Source organism: Neophocaena asiaeorientalis, unplaced genomic scaffold, assembly GCF_003031525.2.
Source record: "Neophocaena asiaeorientalis asiaeorientalis breed wild unplaced genomic scaffold, Neophocaena_asiaeorientalis_V1.1 scaffold648, whole genome shotgun sequence".
Lineage (NCBI taxonomy): Eukaryota > Metazoa > Chordata > Mammalia > Artiodactyla > Phocoenidae > Neophocaena > Neophocaena asiaeorientalis.
The window spans coordinates 6222683-6239875 of NW_020172781.1; the positions used below are offsets into that span (position 1 = coordinate 6222683).

General features: G+C 42.9%; 1 protein-coding gene across 1 annotated transcript in view; it reads left to right on the forward strand.

Moving 5' to 3' along the window:
- The first annotated feature begins 302 nt into the window (after positions 1–302).
- Positions 303–17193, forward strand: part of GRK3 (G protein-coupled receptor kinase 3) — a 98246-nt gene continuing 81355 nt past the window's right edge. Inside the window, exon 1 of the mRNA XM_024741391.1 lies at positions 303–423. Within this exon, the coding sequence (XP_024597159.1) occupies positions 303–423 (121 nt within the window). The remainder of the gene's footprint in view (positions 424–17193) is intronic.

Sequence of the window (17193 nt, forward strand, 5' to 3'; positions counted from 1 at the left end):
TGTAAGGTTGGCCCTGAGTCATGGGAAGAGGGTACTAGCTGGAGCTGTGGTGTTCCCAGCTTTAAATTTAGTCAGCTGTTTATGCAATCGTGGGTGTCAGTAAGAGGCATCTCTCGTCAAGCCAGTATCCTTCTTTTGGGCATATTTTTTATTGAGGTATAACTGACAAATGAAATTATTTATATTTAAAGTATACAATGTGATGATGTGATAGACACATACATTGTGAAAAGAATACCAAAATCAAGTTCATCAAGCCAATATCCTTGAATGAAGACATCCATGTATCTTCCATTCTAGGGATGGAGGCTGTCATTGTTAAAAACATGTCACTCTTCTCTTTTAGTATCCGGAGTGTGATGCAGAAGTATCTCGAGGAGAGACATGAAATCACTTTCGACAAGATTTTTAATCAGAAAATTGGTAAGCCTGCTTGTTTGTTTGGCAAACTGTAATTCCAGTCGTGGTATCGGGTGGCGCCACAGTAATGTAGAAATGCAGCCCCTAATGCTGTTACATGCTTTATAGCTCAACCTGGGGATGAAGGAAATTGCATGTAATTAATAAGATACTAAATGATTACTTATGTCCCTAATAATATCTCTTGTAAGTAAGCTATCGGAAAACAGACTAGTTTGGCTGTAAGTTTTAAGACAGTTTGGGAGGTTCCCCAAATCAAAGGATTGGGTACTTGGAAACCAGGAAGAAGCTCTCTTTGGACCTGCGTCTGAGGTCCTCAGCTTCTCTCACTGATCTTGTACGTTCCGTGATCACAGGGGGTTGGCATGTGTCTTCATAAACCTCACCCCGCTCTTGTGTCTGCTTCCAAAGTGTGGGGCTGGCTTACTTGATCAGTTCTCATGGGTTTATGGGTTTTGTTTGCTGCTCACTCTTGTCAGTTCCACATCAGTTTCCCTTATTCCTGCGGCTCCATTTGGAAGCTCTACTTAGCCCGGTCACCAGGACTCCCCCTGTTGTGTACACAGAGCTCATGGACCCATGCCCACCTCTGGCCAGCGCTGGTCTCAGCCTATGCAGATGTGTGGTTGTGTAGGAGTGCTCTGCGGTGACCGCAGTTAGTGCCCTAGAGAAATTAGGACTGGACAGGAATTGCTTTGGTGGGAATTTCAAGACCCACAAGGAAATGAGACACTGTATTCTCACCTGCCTTCTGAAAGACTGGCAGTTTTTTTAAAGGTGACTGTCGGCCGGGTTAGATGAGAGCTGTTGGCCACCTGTTTTTTTATCCCCATTCCCCAAAATCAGTTCCCCCTGTCCAGAAATTTCCTAAACAGTCGTTTGTTCTTGAGGCTAGGATTCATCATTTGGCCTGTCATCTGGCTCTGTTGTTAACTTGCCCACAGTGATGTACTAAGCAGATCATGCTAGAGTTTTTCCGTGAAATACGCAGAGCTGAATACAAGAGACCAGGAAGTCTCTTTGCATCTTGTTTGCCTCCCACAACTGCTCAGAGAAGGTTTGCGGAGGAACTGTGTCTGAGTTTTTTAATTGACTTAATACTAGAGGATTACTCTGTTAAAATTTCAAGAAATTCAAGTCTTCCTAAAGTTTCCTGGAACTCTGCTTCTGCATGTAGTTTTGTTTCCATGATTCGTAGACACAGGCTGGGAATTTCCTGGCGGTCCAGTTGTTAAGACTCTGCGCCTCCACTGCAAGGGGCATGGGTTCGCTCCCTGGTCGGGGAACTAAGATTCCCGCATGCTACACAGCACAGCAAAAAAGAAAAAAAAAATTTCCATAGACACAGGCTGACTGATCCCTTTGAGACTGAATATTCTTAGAGATAATTCTGGGTCGCCCTTCCGTGTACAGGTAAGGAGGTGTAGACCCAGGTTGATGAAGTGACTTGTTCTGATCTGACGTTCTCCTCCTCTGATAATTCTTTAAAGGCTCTTGGAAAGGAAACCATGACTGTAAAATACTGTAGAAAGTCACCCGGTAAAAACTGGAGAGGTTTTTTGTTTTTTTAGAAAGAGTTACAGTGATCTCCTTTGTTCAAGGAAAGCAGAAACCAGTGTGGAAAGTCTTTGGAAGTTTGTGAACCACTTTTTGTCACAAAGTAGCCGTCTATGAAGGCAGTCTTCTGTAGATGTGGCTTCTGTGATAACCCACAAAATGCAGTGGTCAAAGGGCGGCTGGCGTGCTCTGGAGAAGCAGATGAAGAGAAGCCCGTCCGTTCTGAGGACAACGTGGGGAGAGCCCTTAGCCACACGGAAACGTTTCATCCTGAGCATCAGGATTTGGTGGGGGAACAGATTTGGCTTTCATCTCATCCTTTATTGCTGCTTCTCGTTGCTTTCATGGTGTTTGATTACCTGCCATCTATATAAATGCTCTCCTTGGCTTCTGATTTTGTACTGAAAAACAGAAAATAAAACTAGCCTGATAACAAGATTGAGAAACTCCGTAACTTTGGGAGGGAAGGCAAAAAAGGAATTCTTTATTGGTTACTTAAATTTTTAAAAATGTTTTACAGCTTTGTTGAGATATATTTGAGATCACATAAAATTCACCCATTTCGAGTATACAGTGCAGTGGGTTCTCGTGCATTCAGAGTTGCATGACCGTCAACAAGTCTCATCACAGAACATTTTCAACACCCCAGAAAGAAACTCCACACCCATCAGCAGTCCCTCTCCATTCTCCCCTTCCCCCAAACCCCTAAGGACCACTAATCTAATTTCTGCCTCTGTGGATTTGCCTGTGTTGGACACGCCACATAAACGGCATCATAAGAAGAGCTAACACCTGTCCTTCTCAAACGCTTCCAAAATATAGCAGAGGGAGGAACACTCCAAAACTCATTCTACGAGACCACCATCACCCTGATACCAAAACCAGACAAAGATGTCACAAAGAAAGAAAACTACAGGCCAATATCACTGATGAACATAGATACAAAAATCCTCGAAGCAGGGTAGAAAGCTCAGAGATAAACCCACACACGTGTGGTCACCTTATCTTTGATAAAGGAGGCAAGAATATAGAGTGGAGAAGAGATAGCCTCTTCAATAAGTGGTGCTGGGAAAACTGGACAGCTATATGTAAAAGAATGAAATTAGAACACTCCCTAACACCATACATAAAAATAAACTCAAAATGGCTTAAAGACCTAAATGTAAGGCCAGACAGTATCAAACTCTTAGAGGAAAACATAGGCAGAACACTCTATGACATAAATCATAGCAACATCCTTTTTGACCCACCCCCTAGAGAAACAGAAATAAAAGCAAAAGGAAACAAATGGGCCCTAATGAAACTTAAAAGCTTTTGCACAGCAAAGGAAACCATAAACAAGACCAAAAGACAACCCTCAGAATGGGAGAAAATATTTGCAAATGAAGCAGCTGACAAAGGATTAATCTCCAAAATTTACAAGCAACTCATGCAGCTCAATATCAAAAAAACAAACAACCCAATCCAAAAATGAGCAGAAGAGCTAAATAGACATTTCTCCAAAGAAGATATACAGATTGCCAACAAACACATGAACGAATGCTCAACATCATTAATCATTAGAGAACTGCAAATCAAAACTACAGTGAGGTATCATCTGACGCTGGTCAGAATGGCCATCATCAAAAAATCTAGAAACAATAAATGCTGGAGAGGGTGTGGAGAAAAGGAAACACTCTTGCACTGATGGCGGGAATGTGAATTGGTACAGCCACTATGGAGAACAGTATCGAGGTTCCATAAAAAACTAAAAATAGAACTACCATACAACCCAGCAATCCCACTACTGGGCATATACCCTGAGAAAACCATAATTCACAAAGAGTCATGTCCCAAAATGTTCATTGCAGCTCTGTTTACAATAGCCAGGACATGGAAGCAACCTAAGTGTCCATCAACAGATGAATGGATAAAGAAGATGTGGCACATATATACAATGGAATATTACTCAGCCATAAAAAGGAATGAAATTGAGTTATTTGTAGTGAGGTGGATGGACCTAGAGACTGTCATAAGACTGTGAAGTAAGTCAGAAGGAGAAAAACAAATAACCGTATGCTAACACATATATATGGAATCTAAAAAAATGATCGTGAAGAACGTAGGGGCAAGACGGGAATAAAGACACAGACCTACTAGAGAATGGATTTGAGGACACGGGGAGGGGGAAGGGTAAGCTGGGACAGAGTGAGAGTGGCATGGACATATATACACTAACAAATGTAAACTAGATAGCTAGTGGGAAGCAGACGCATAGCACAGGGAGATCAGCTCCGTGCTTTGTGACCACCTAGAGGGGTGGGATAGGGAGGGTGGGAGGGAGAGAGATTCAGGACGGAAGAGATATGGGGACATATGTATATGTATAGCTGATTCACTTTGTTATACAGCAGAAACTAACACCATTGTAAAGCAATTATACTCTACTAAAGATGTTTTAAAAAACCAACGACATCATATAACACGTGGTCTTTTGCATCTGGCTTCTCTCAACATAATGTTTTCAGGGTTCATCTACGTTGTAGCGTGTGTATCAGTACTGCCTGCCTCTCTGTACCTGAGAATATTCCCATGTATGGCTATGCCACATTTCATTTATCCATTCATCCGCCAACTGTTTCCAGTTCTGGGCTCTCATGAGTAACGCTGCTAGGAGAAGAAGATGTTTTTTAACGTGTAATTTGAGCAAGTGGTTCCGTGTTATTAACTCGCCCTGGGGTGGGGGGCGTGACAGGCCTGCCCTCCCCTGCAGCTCTAGTTCCAGTCTCTGAAATGCATTGAGGATTCCGTTTGAGGATTCTGTCTTCCTTTGTGTTTTCTGCTTCCCACTCTCCCTCCTGTAACCCCTTTCCCGTCTGCCATCCCCACTCCCCCCGCCCCAGTCACACGTGCAAGCCCCAGACCTGTTTTTTCTGTTGTGATTAAACCATCACCTGAAGCCGCCTCCAGGAGCCTCTGGTCTGAGCCCCCTAGTGGCATTAACGTGGCCCTGGTGCTATTAACTTCAGCCTCACAGATTTTCCCCCACTGAGAACAGCTTTGCTGGGCACTGAGGGTCTGTGACTTTTATCTCAATTAGGCCGTTAAAAAACTGAAACATGGTTTAGATAAATAAATAACTCCTCCTTCCCTTCCTCCCCAGTCTGAGCTTGGAGCTGGCGCGCTGACTTGGGAGAAGGTCACAGGATGGGGGCTGGGGGATGAGGAGCGAGGACAAGGTAATGGTGCCTGACACGGATCTGTAATTACACGTGGACAGAGCTCTACAGTGAATGTCTGGTCCCTCCTTTGCTCCGAGGCGTTCCCGTTTTCTGGCTGGTGTGACGGGTGGGGCAGAGTGGAAGCTGGACCAAGGTTGCAGTGGCTTTGTCTGACTCTATAGGTCTGTGATGTCCTCCTTCAGGCACACCCCTCTTCCCCAGTGTCTCCCCATCTCTTCCCTCTGCCCCTTTCCGTGACTGTCTCCCTGTGTTTCCACCTTGTTGCTTTTCTGTGGTCCCTCTGTTTCTCTTTCACCCTCTACCTGACTCCTCCTTTTGTCTCCTTCCGAACCTTCTGGCATCCCCCATGCTGCGGTTGGCGCATGGTTTGGGGGATTGCCCTCCAATGCGGGCGGTAGCCAACTTGTCAAACTGCTGTGTGAAATGAAAAATGTAGAAATCTTTCATTTACTTGGCCTCTGAGGCTTCGCTGGGGTGGCGGGCAATTGGCACGTCTGTCAGCTACACCCCACGCTGGTCGTTGTTTCATATTCTTAGCTATAAAAGTGGGGATACAAATGGTACCTACTTCATAAGGCCGTAGTGAGGATCTAGCAGGAAATGGATGTGAAGCCCTGAACACAGTGATTCTCAGCAGATGCTCAATGAATAAAATCTCTTAAATTTTTATTATAAAAATTTTTAGTCCTGGGTAAAAATGGACCAGAATAATGAACCTCCATGCATATACATCACCCAGATTCGATATGTTTCAACATTTTGTGTACCTGCTTTGTCCATCCCCTCTTTTTGTGGTTGCCTGAATATTTTAAAGCAATTAGCAAACCCCTCATAGAAATTCAGCCCTATGTGCATCTCTAAAAAAATCTGAATGTTTTCTCATACAACCTTAATACCTTTACCCCAGCCAATGAAAATGATGATTGTTACTTTAATACTGAGTCCGTATTCAGGTTTTTCTGATTAATTTAAAAATGTCCTTTTACTCTTGTGTTTTTTGAATCAGGATCCAAATATTGTTCTTGTATTGTAATTGGTAATAACATCCCATTAATCTAGAACAGCCCCCCACCCCACCCCCACCCCCAGGTAATTGACATATTGAAGAAACGGGGCCGGCTGTATTGTAGTGTTCCACATTCTGGATTTCTCTGTTTGCTTTCTCGTGGTGTCATTTAAATTGCACTTCTGCTTCCTAAATTTCCCGTGAACTGAAAGCCAGCTCCAGCAGCTGGATTAGCATGTTAGGTTCGGACATTGTAGCAAGAGGCACGTGACACGTAGGTGCCGCTCTGCCGTCACTTCTCTAAAGTGGGCTCAGGTCTCCGGCTCCTCATTCAGCTGTCCTCTGCCATTCGTTTCATTTTCACTGATGATCTCTGCATAAATCGATTATTTTATTAGGAAGTTACGAAGCGGTGAGTTTGCTAATCATGCCATTCCTTCCACGTTGACTGCTTTTACTCATCCACTTGAGCTATATATTTGCCTATAAAGACAGGTGCGGTTGGCAGATTTCTACGACGTCCCTCATGACATTTATTTATTTATTTATGGCTGTGTTGGGTCTTTGTTTCTGTGCGAGGACTTTCTCTAGTTGCGGCGAGCGGGGGCCGCTCTTCATCGCGGTGCGTGGCCTCTCTTGTTGCAGAGCACAGGCTCCAGACGCGCAGGCTCAGTAGTTGTGGCTCACGGGCCTAGTTGCTCCGCGGCATGTGGGATCTTCCCAGACCAGGGCTCGAACCCGTGTCCCCTGCATTGGCAGGCGGATTCTCAACCACTGTGCCACCAGGGAAGCCCCTCCCATGACTTTTAAAAGCCTCCAGGTGTTGCTCCCAGGGGTAACCCGCTGAAAGAGATTTTGCGGATAAAATTAAGGTTGTGTTCTGGGTGGGCTGAATTTGCTCACACCAGCCCTTTAAAAGCAGAGAATGTCCTCAGGCGGGCAGCAGAAGTCATAGAGATTGAAGCAGGAGAAAGGTGGGACGCACCCTTGCCGACTTTTCAGGTGGAGGGGGCCCCATGAGAAGGATTGTGAGTGTTGTCTAGGAGCTGAGGGTGACCCCTCCTCCTTGGCAGGCAGCAAGGGAACAGGGACCTCAGTGCTACAGCCATCGGAACTGCATTCTGCCAGTAACATGAATGAGTTTGGGAGCAGATTCCTCCCTGGAGCCTCTAGATAAGAACCCAGGTTGCCAGCACCTTGATTCTGGCTTTGTGAGCCCCTAAGCAGAAAACCCAACAGAGCCTAGTTCTGACCTCCAGAACTAGGAGGTATTTGTTAGTGGTGTTTTTAAGTCACTGAGTTTGTGGATATTTGTTACACAGCAATAGAAGACTAATAGAGCAGGATCAATGCTTAACTTCTTTGTTTTTAATTGCCAGTTTCCAGAATTAAAAAGGTTAAGTAAATGACAGCTGTCTTTATCTTCCTCATCCTTACATAGAAATCATACGTCTTACGGGACATCAATTAAGTTGATTCCTAATTTGCTGTCAGTAAAACTTACTCATTTAGATATTGACAAATGTCTTGGGTTTGGCTCATTGAAAGAATGGCTTTAAAGGGATACTGGTTATCAAATAGACAGTAAAATCAATTTGTCGGTTAAAATCAATTTGTATGGTTAAGATGTTTTGCTACCATTTTCTTCTGTGATATACTGAAATAATTTCATCATATGCAAGTGGGGCACATAACATTTGATAAATTCCATGTGTCTGTTGATAGTCTACTCACTTCTCTTGACTGCATACCCTCTCCTGTGAGAGAAGGATGTTTCCGATTATAAGGAGACTCCAAAATAGATGCTTAATTCATAAAGTATGCAAATGTTACTCTCATATATAAAGAACATCATAGTTAAAGTAGTATGACGTCACATCATTATTGCCACGGAAGACATTTCATTTTCTCACACTGACTTCAGAGCTTAATCCAGAGTCTGAATATTAATCTTTTTGAATTTGTGTGAGAATTGGTGTCTTTGAAACATGGTTTTGGTCAAAACAAAATTTTGCAACTTTTACTCTTAAAAACAGCTTTATCGAGGCATGATGTTACATGTTATAAAATTCACTCATTACGAGTGTATAATTTGATGAGTTTTAGTAAACTCTGAGTTGTGCAGCCAGCACCACAGTCTAATTTTAAAACATTTCCATGTCTCAAAGAGACACCCTGTGCCCACTTGTAGTCACTTCCTGCTCCCATCCCCAGGCAACCAATAATCTGCTTTCTGTCTCTATAGTAATTTGCCTTTTCTGAACATTTCTTTTTTTTTAATCTTTATTTTATTTTTTTTTAAACATCTTTATTGGGGTATAATTGCTTTACAATGGTGTGTTAGTTTCTGCTATCTTACAGGCGGTAGACTGTTAGTCTTTTGCATGTGGCTTCTTTCATTTAACATGAGGTTTTGGAGGTTGATCCACGTTGTGTGTTCTGGTTTCTCGTTCCCTTTTGTTGCTGAATAATATCCCATTATATGGATAGACCACATTTTGTTTATCCCTTCGCCAGTTGATGGACATTTGAATTATTCCCACTTTTGGTCTATTACAAACGATGCTGCTGTGTTCACATTCACGTACAAGTGTGGATGTATGTTTTCATTTCTCCTGGGTATGTAACTAGGAGTGGAATTGCTGGGCTGTATGGTGAATTCATGTTTAACTTTTTAAGGAATCACTAATTGCTTTCTAAATTATACTATATTTACATTCTCACCATCATTTTATGAGAGTTCCAGTTTTTTTTTGTTTGAAGAAAAAAACGTTTTCTTCCCCCATTGGGTTGTCTTGGCATCTTTGTTGAAAATTAATTGACCATGAATTTAAGGACTTATTTCTGGACTCTCAGTTTTGTTCTGTTGATGTATATGTCTGTTCTTAAGCTGGTTCCACACTGTCTTGATTACCATAGCTTTATAGTAAGTTTTGAAATCGGGAAATAAAAATCTTCTCACTTCATTCTTTTTTTTTTTTCAAAATTGTTTTTGGCTCTTCTGGATCCTTTGCATTTCCGTATGAATTTTAGCATCAGTTTTTCAGTTTCTGCCAAAAAAACCCCACAAAAAACCTACTCAGATTTTGGTAGGGATTTTGTCGAATCTCTAGATTTGGAGACAACTGTCATTTTAACAGCATTAAGTCTTCCAATCCATGAATGAAATGTCTCTACAGTTGTTTACGTCGTCCCTAATTTCTCTCAGCAGTGCTTTGTAGTTTTCAGTCTTATATGTCTTCTTAAATTTATTCACAATTATTTTAATGTTTTTGATGCTATTATGGATGAAATTGTTTCTTTAATTTCATTTTTGGTTGTTCATTGCTAGTACACGGAAATAGAATTGGTTTTTGTATGGTGATCTTGTATCCTACAATCTTGCTGAACTAATTTATTAGTTCTAGTAGATTTGTGTATGTGTGTGAGTTCTTTAGGATTTTCTACATGTAAGATCCTGTCTCTGAATAAAAACAAATTTACTCCTTTCTTTCCAGTCTGGTGTCTTTTCTTTTCAATTTTTACTTTTCACTTTGATTTCTTAAATATTTATTAATGTTGATCTCAAACATATTTAGCATGATTTCAAAGAACATTCGGGTTGAAAGAATGTATAAATTATATTTGGCATTTGGGGCTAAGGCATAAGAAATACCATGGACTTTGCCATGGACTTTGCAAAAAAAAGTATGTTTCATTATAAAAAGGATACGTTGGAAAGACAGAAATTGCGGCCTTACAAAGTTCTCTTTAGAGGATTTTCTGAGCAGGCCCGTAGAAAGAAAGGTGGGCACAGACATGACATAGAGACCTCTTCTTTGAATTTGGTAATTATATTCAAAATACAGGACCACAGAAGTACTGAAAAAATAATAAGCGACACAGAAGAAAACATTTTAGGATTACTTTTTTGTCAGTTTTCAAGGAACAAAGTTACCAACCTATTTTATGATTATAAAATCATTACTTGAAGTGCTTTGTGCTTCAAAACATGGTAGATGGCTAAAATCTGCAAATACTTAGCACTGTGCAACTTCTGACTTGAAGACCAGAGTTAAATGATAGCACATCGAGCCCTTTTGCATGTGGTCATAGAGAGGGAAATCTTAACCCGGGAACCCCCCTTCAGGCTTTGTTTTCTCTTTTGTTTCCACCTTTGTTTGGAAGAGTTTGTTTGTGTCCCCACGCAGGGCCTTCCCCAGACAAACAGCCTCCCTGATTGACAGTCACAGACGGCCCCACCCTGTCTGATGTGTAAAACTTCCTCCAGCTGAGAGCCACCAGCCCCAAAAGAGAAGAAAACCTGGGGCCCCATTCAACTCCGCATCAATTATCCATGCCTTTGTGGTGACTTCTAAGTGAGGGAAAGAGTTAAAGGTCCATTTAAACTTTCAGACAGCAGAGGTAAACACTTGACTAAGCACAGCTAATTGGATTTTCAATTGAAGAGGCCAGGCAACCGCAGGCAACGGGTGGTGAGGAACCCACAGAAATGATGGACACAGATTCTGCACACTTTCAACTTGCGTCTCTAAACAGAAATGCTGCCTAGAGAGGAAAGACACTGAAGAAGAGGGAAAGGCTGTTAGTCCAAACCCCACTGGCAGGCAGTCCTTTGGGCTGACTCCTTATCTGTGTTGGCTCCCACAAGCCTGGGTATTGGCGCCCCGGCTTGGAGACGCCACCTGCCCTGCCACGCAGCCTCTGCAGCTCTGAAAACTGGGGACATCTGAGAAAATTGTGGCAGCTTTCAAAGAGAGTAGAAAGGCTTAAACCAGTCCTATGAGAAATATAGTTGTCTTTTTTTGTTTGTTTTAAACCAATTTATTTGGGCTGGTTTTCCTTTTACAAGACATCATTCAGGTTCTAAGATCAGCCGTGATTATCTCTTCCCAGAAAAATTCGGAAGAGCCACACTTTTACTGGAATGGCACAATCCTTTAACATCTGCTAATCACTAGAACTGTAGCAACCCTGGCATGTGACCACCAAACCCCTGATCTGCAGGCTGGCAACTCTGTCTCTGATCTTTTAGGTGGTTGCTACTGAATTTTCCCTGAGCTCTTCTGAGCCCGTGATGGATGGGAATTACTATTGGTTTAAGACAGTGATGGCCACCTGTGTACTAAACTAGTGTTTTCTGTGCTAGTTAAAATAATGTGACCAAGGTTGCCCATTCCCCAAAAAGCAGAGCCTGAGTAGGAGGTAGGCACTTCACCACTGCTGTTTTCTGTCTGTCACCGGGAGAAGTTAGTGGGGAAATGAGCATGCATCTGGGGTTTTTTTTAATTGAAGTATAGTTGATAGGATGTTGTGTTAGTTTCAGGTGTACAGCGAAGTGATTTAGTTATACATATGTGTATATTCTTTTTCAGATTCTTTTCCATTATAGGTTATTACAAGATATTGAATGTAGTTCCCTATGCTGTACAGTAGATCCTTGTTGTTTATCTGTTTTACATATAATGGTGTGTATCTGTTAACCCCAAACTCCTAATTTATCCCTCCCCACCTTTCTCCTTCGGTAACCATAAGTTTGTTTTCTATGTCTGTGAGTCTGTTTCTGTTTTGTAAATCAGTTCATTTGTATCATTTTTTTAGATTCCACGTATAAGTGATGTCATATAATATCTGTCTCTCTCTGACTCACTTCACTTAGTATGATAATCTCTAGGTCCATCCATGTTGCTGCAAATAGCATTCTTTCATTCTTTTTTATGGCTGCATAATATACCATTGTGTATATATTGATATATACCACATCATCTTTATCCATTCATCTGTGGACGGACATTTAGGCTGCTTCCACGTCTTGGCTATTGTAAATAGTGCTGGAGTTTTGTTTTTTTTTAAAACATATAAACTATACAATTCCTAGTTAATATATCATGATACTAAAATCCAGAATTTGGGGGCAGTGCACAAAGATCTTTCCGTAGCAGGTCTCCGCTTTATTTATGTGCTTTGTTGAATGAGACATTGAGAATCTAATATATTTTAAGTGCTCCATTGGAAAGGTCTTATTAAACAAAAAGGCACAGAGGGGAGACTAGCATCAGGCCACAGAGGACTTTCTACCTGCCACCAGCTCACTCTGCAAAAGGATGGATGTGAAACCCACAGACCTCTGGCATGCCAGTATCAGACAGCTGTAAGGAGTGTTTACTACTGCCCAGAAGTCTCCGAAATTCTTGGAAGGGGCTACTGGTGTTGTTTCAGACCCATGAGTTTAGATCCCACGGCAAGTGTGGGGAAACCACTCTTAGCCAAAAGGAAAGTCTAGCCAATCAGCCAACATCTGCAACTGACTCAGCTTTGTAGCTGTCTCGTTGCCAGGATCCACATAATTAAGGGAAAATACTACATGCTGTAGCAATATTAGCAAAGCTGGGGTCTTAATATATATTCCTGGAGAGTTCTAAGGACCTAGGCAACATGACCTCTACTGGAAAAGTTGACCATCAGCTTTTTGAGCTGACAGTAGAGGGATGATTGAGCGGTTTTAGGATTTTAGGAGCCCCAAACGCCTGAAATTCCAGGTGGCAGTGAGCTGTCATAATCTCCCCTGGCTTTAGCCCTTTGGGAAATACCTTTTCTGAGGGTTTTATACATTATCTTTGATTTATTTTAGTATTCCTACTTCTAATCAAAGTCAAGATCAGGAAATGTAGAGATACGCTGTGAGGTGGTTCACGGGCTTTGTTTGAAATCTACTAAAAATTCAGTCATTCATTCAGTAAATTTCACTGTGTACCATGCATCCGTGAATAGTACTGCTATGGGTGCCCCTATGGAGCTAACATTCTTTGTTTAATATATTTATTTAATTATTTATTTGGCTGCGCCGGGTCTTAGTTGTGGCGTGTCGGATCTTTTAGTTGCAGCATGCGAACTCTTAGTTGCGGCATGTGGGATCTAGTTCCCTGACCAGGGATCGAACCCGGGCCCCCCCGCAGTCCCTGGAGCTAACATTCTACGGGGGGAGACAGACCAACGAATACACACTGTCCGCACAGTAGTAAACGTCGTGGAGAATTGTAGAGGCCAAAGGGGGGCAGGGCTTGCCGGTGTGTGCGGCAGTTTCAAATAGGGTGTTTGGAGAAGGCACCACTTATAAAGGGACGGTTGAACAGCGTCCTGGGGAGGTGTGAGGGCTGAGCCCCTGTGTACTGGGGGGAAGTGGGTCCAGGCAGAGGGCTCAGCAGGACAGAGACCCTAAGACTGGAACCACGTGGTGGAGGAACAGCAAGGAGGCTGCAGCCAAGGGGCTGAGTGCGGGGGACCGCGAGACAAGTGGGGGGTGGTTGGCGAGGCTTTTTAGGCAATCACGAGGCTCTGCGCTTTTACTGGTCATGGGATGGGACACAGGAAGGTTTGAGCACTGGGGCGGCACACCCTGACTCAAGTGCTTACACAGCATTGTCTAGGTGCTGTGGAAGCAAGAAGCAGGAGATGCTGCAGCGCGTTGGCAAGAGATGATCCTGGCTTTGGGACCAGCGGCCAGCAGTGGAGGTGGTGAGAAGTCATCTGAAGATGGGAGGATAGATTTGCAATGAATTGTGTTGTGGTACAGAAGTGGGTGGGAGGCACAGAGGCTTGCAGGGTACCATGTGGTTGGGTTCAGTTGGAGCCAGAAGGTGAAAGAAAGGCTCAGACAAGAGCCTGAGGGTGTAGGGCGATGACTGTGTTCATGCATCTCGGAATTAAGGTGACTTGCTTGCTTTGCACAGCGGGCCATCTGCTGAAGAGTATTGTCACACCTCCTCTGTGTTCTACATGACGCTTTTAGGTCAGCCTTAAAGTTCGGAGCTTTGTCCCAACTCTGCTCGCTGATGCACAGAGAAGATTCTTGTGATTTGGTTTCCAAGAGAAATCCCAGAAAAGTGTGGAGGTGGGGGCAGAGAGAATTGCTTTAGTCCCTCAAAGAGACTGTTTATAACAGTAGAACACAGTGAGAGCAGCTAGGACAGCTTCTTCAAGAAGCAAATCTTCTTTCTTCCCTTGTAAGCTGCACTTACTCTCCAAAGAAATCTTTTTTTTTTTTTTTTCTTACTGGAAATATTTACTGCTTTGATTTTTTTTTTAATTCATTGTCTTCAAAGTTTGCTCTTTCAGAATTGATTTGCTTACCATATAATCTATGACTATTTCAGAAGATTGAAATTAGGTTTGTTTTGTGGCTTCTACTTTTAAACCAAGAAGTGGGTTCAGAATTGGTGATGGAAAAGAACTTCAAATGGGATAGCTTACTGGGAACATTGATTTGGGCCCTTTTCTTCTACTGTTACTGTTTAGCTTATCTCTTTCAGAATATGCCTGATTTCCTTCTCTTGAGATGCCACATACCTAAGGATCCAGTTGTTACTTAATTTTTCTTTGTTTACTGATAAATATGCTGTATGCTCTTGTTCTTTTAAAAAGCAATTTTACTGAGGTATAAAGCACAATAAAATACACCTCCAATTTAAGTATAGAGTTTGAGTTTTGACAAAAGGGTACACCCGCGTACCTGTTACCACAATCCATATATGGACCATTTCCATCACTTTAAAAAGTATACTCTTGCCCATTTCTAAACAGCCCCAGGCAACCACTGATCTGCTTCTGCTTCCAGTCACAGTAGATTATGTTTGCCTTTTCTAGAACATCCTATCAGTAGAATCAAATCCTATGCTTGTGTCTGGCCCCTTTGCCTCGGCACGATGTTCTTCCTTGAGGTTCGTTTATCCTGTTGCTTGTGTCGGGATTTTTGTTTCTTTTATTGCTGAATAGTGTTCCAGTGTACGGACTTATTAACACACTTCACTTTTCATGCACATCGGGTTGTTTCCAGTTCAGGGAAATTACGAGTAAAGCTGCTATGGAAATTTTAATCAAGTCTTGTTGTGAACAGACGCTGTCATTTCTCTTTGGTAAGTGCCTAGGAGAGGCATTGTTGCATCTCCTGTGATAGGCACACAGATCTTTTTGGTTTTTTGGTCGTACCATGCAGCTCGCGGGATCTTAGTTCCCCGACCAGAGATCGAACCTGTGCCCCCTGCAGTGGAAGCATGGACCCCTAACCACTTACCGCCAGGGAATTCCCAGTACACACGCATTACGATTGTTATGTCATCTTGATGAATCTACCACTTTTATCATGATGAGAAGTCTTTCCTGGTAATAATATATTTGTTCTGACGTCTACTTTGTCTAATATTGTTATAATCACTCGAGCTTTCTTGATATTAGTGTTTGCATGGTATGTCTATTCTCTGATCTCTGCCTTGTAATTAGACTATTTAGACCATTTACACTTAAATAATTACCAATTTAGTTTGATTTAAATCTCGCATGTATTATTTGTTTCCTTGTTGCATTTTTCTTTTCCAGTCTTCTTTTGGATTGGGTATATCCTAGTAAGTTGTCATCACCACTGGCTTATAATAGCTATATAGCTCTTCATTTCATTTATTTTTCTGGTGTTTCCAGGCACCTCGTGTTCTGTGAACTCCTGGTGCCTTTGCCTCGGCAGGACCACCATGGTCTGCTTGGGTCCCCCTCCCAGCACCACATTTCAGAAAGTACCTCCAGGCCAAGAGCTGACCCAGCCTGGGGTCCTCCTAGTTTGCTTCCCTTCTTTCAGGGACTATAGCCCCTTCTGTGTCTGAAAACAGTTACTTCATATATCTTGTCCAGTTTTTTTGGTTGTTATTGTGGGAACTTAAGTCCGGCTCTGGTTACCATATTATGTTCTGAAGTGTAATTTTATTTTTGAAGTAAAGTATTTGGTTCTTGGCAGGAGAGTGTGTTAAATATGTGAAATTGGGACTACCTGTAAAACCCTAGATGCATAACACCATTGTTATAACTTCACAAAGTGATGTAAAGATGGTGATGATCAGTTTCTGGCTTACGCATAGCAGCACGTGTAAACCTCAGAAGCAGAAGCTTTGAAAAGTTCTGTATCAGTACCGTTTGAATGGTAACAGCCCATAATCAAGCCCTTAGGTACTCAGTGTTCTATATACAGTTCCTTTTTTTAAATAAATCATCTTATGTGTGTGTTTTTTAAAAAAATTTTATTTATTTACTTATTTTTGGCTGCATTGAGTCTTCGTTGCTGTGCCCGGGCTTTCTCCAGTTACAGCGAGCGGGGGCTGCTCTTCGTTGTGGTGTGCGGGCTTCTCATCGTGGTGGCTTCTCTTGTTGGAGAGCACAGGCTGTAGGCACGTGGGCTTCAGTAGTTGTGGCATGTGGGCTTCAGTAGTTGTGGCTCGCAGGCTCTAGAGCACAGGCTCAGTAGTTGTGGTGCACGGGCTTAGTTGCTCTGCAGCATGTGGGATCTTACCGGACCAGGGCTCGAGCCCGTGTCCCCTGCACTGGCAGGTGGATTCTTAAGCACTCCACCACCAAGGAATTCCCCTACAGATCCTTTTTTTTTGCGGTACGCGGGCCTCTCACTGTTGTGGCCTCTCCCGTTGCGGAGCACAGGCTCCGGACACACAGGCTCAGCGGCCATGTCTCAGGGGCCTAGCCCGCTCCGCGGCATGTGGGATTTTCCCGGACTGGAACACGTGTCCTCTGCGTCAGCAGGTGGGCTCTCAACCACTGCGCCACCAGGGAAGCACCCCCCCCCACTACAGATCTTATTTAGTCTTCAAAATGACCCCATGCCGAGGTTGGCATCAGCCCCACTTTACAGGTGAGAGGACCTGCACTCAGAGGTGAAGATGCTTCTCACCTGCCTGGCATCTTGTAAACAGTGATGGCTGAACTGAAATTGACCTTACAGAGTTGGGGTCTGCCCCTCTCCAGAGCTCAGGCCCTCGCTCACTATCTGAGCTGATGATGTAAATAGATGAAACCCCTTAGGCGACAGCAGTAGAGTTCAGGTTAACTAGTGCTGAAACTTCCATGTATGAAGTGGTTGTTTTCTTCCTGAAATAGCTACTTCTTGCCAGGACAAAGCAGCACGATTAATTTCCCACAAGAAGTGGTTTCAAAAAA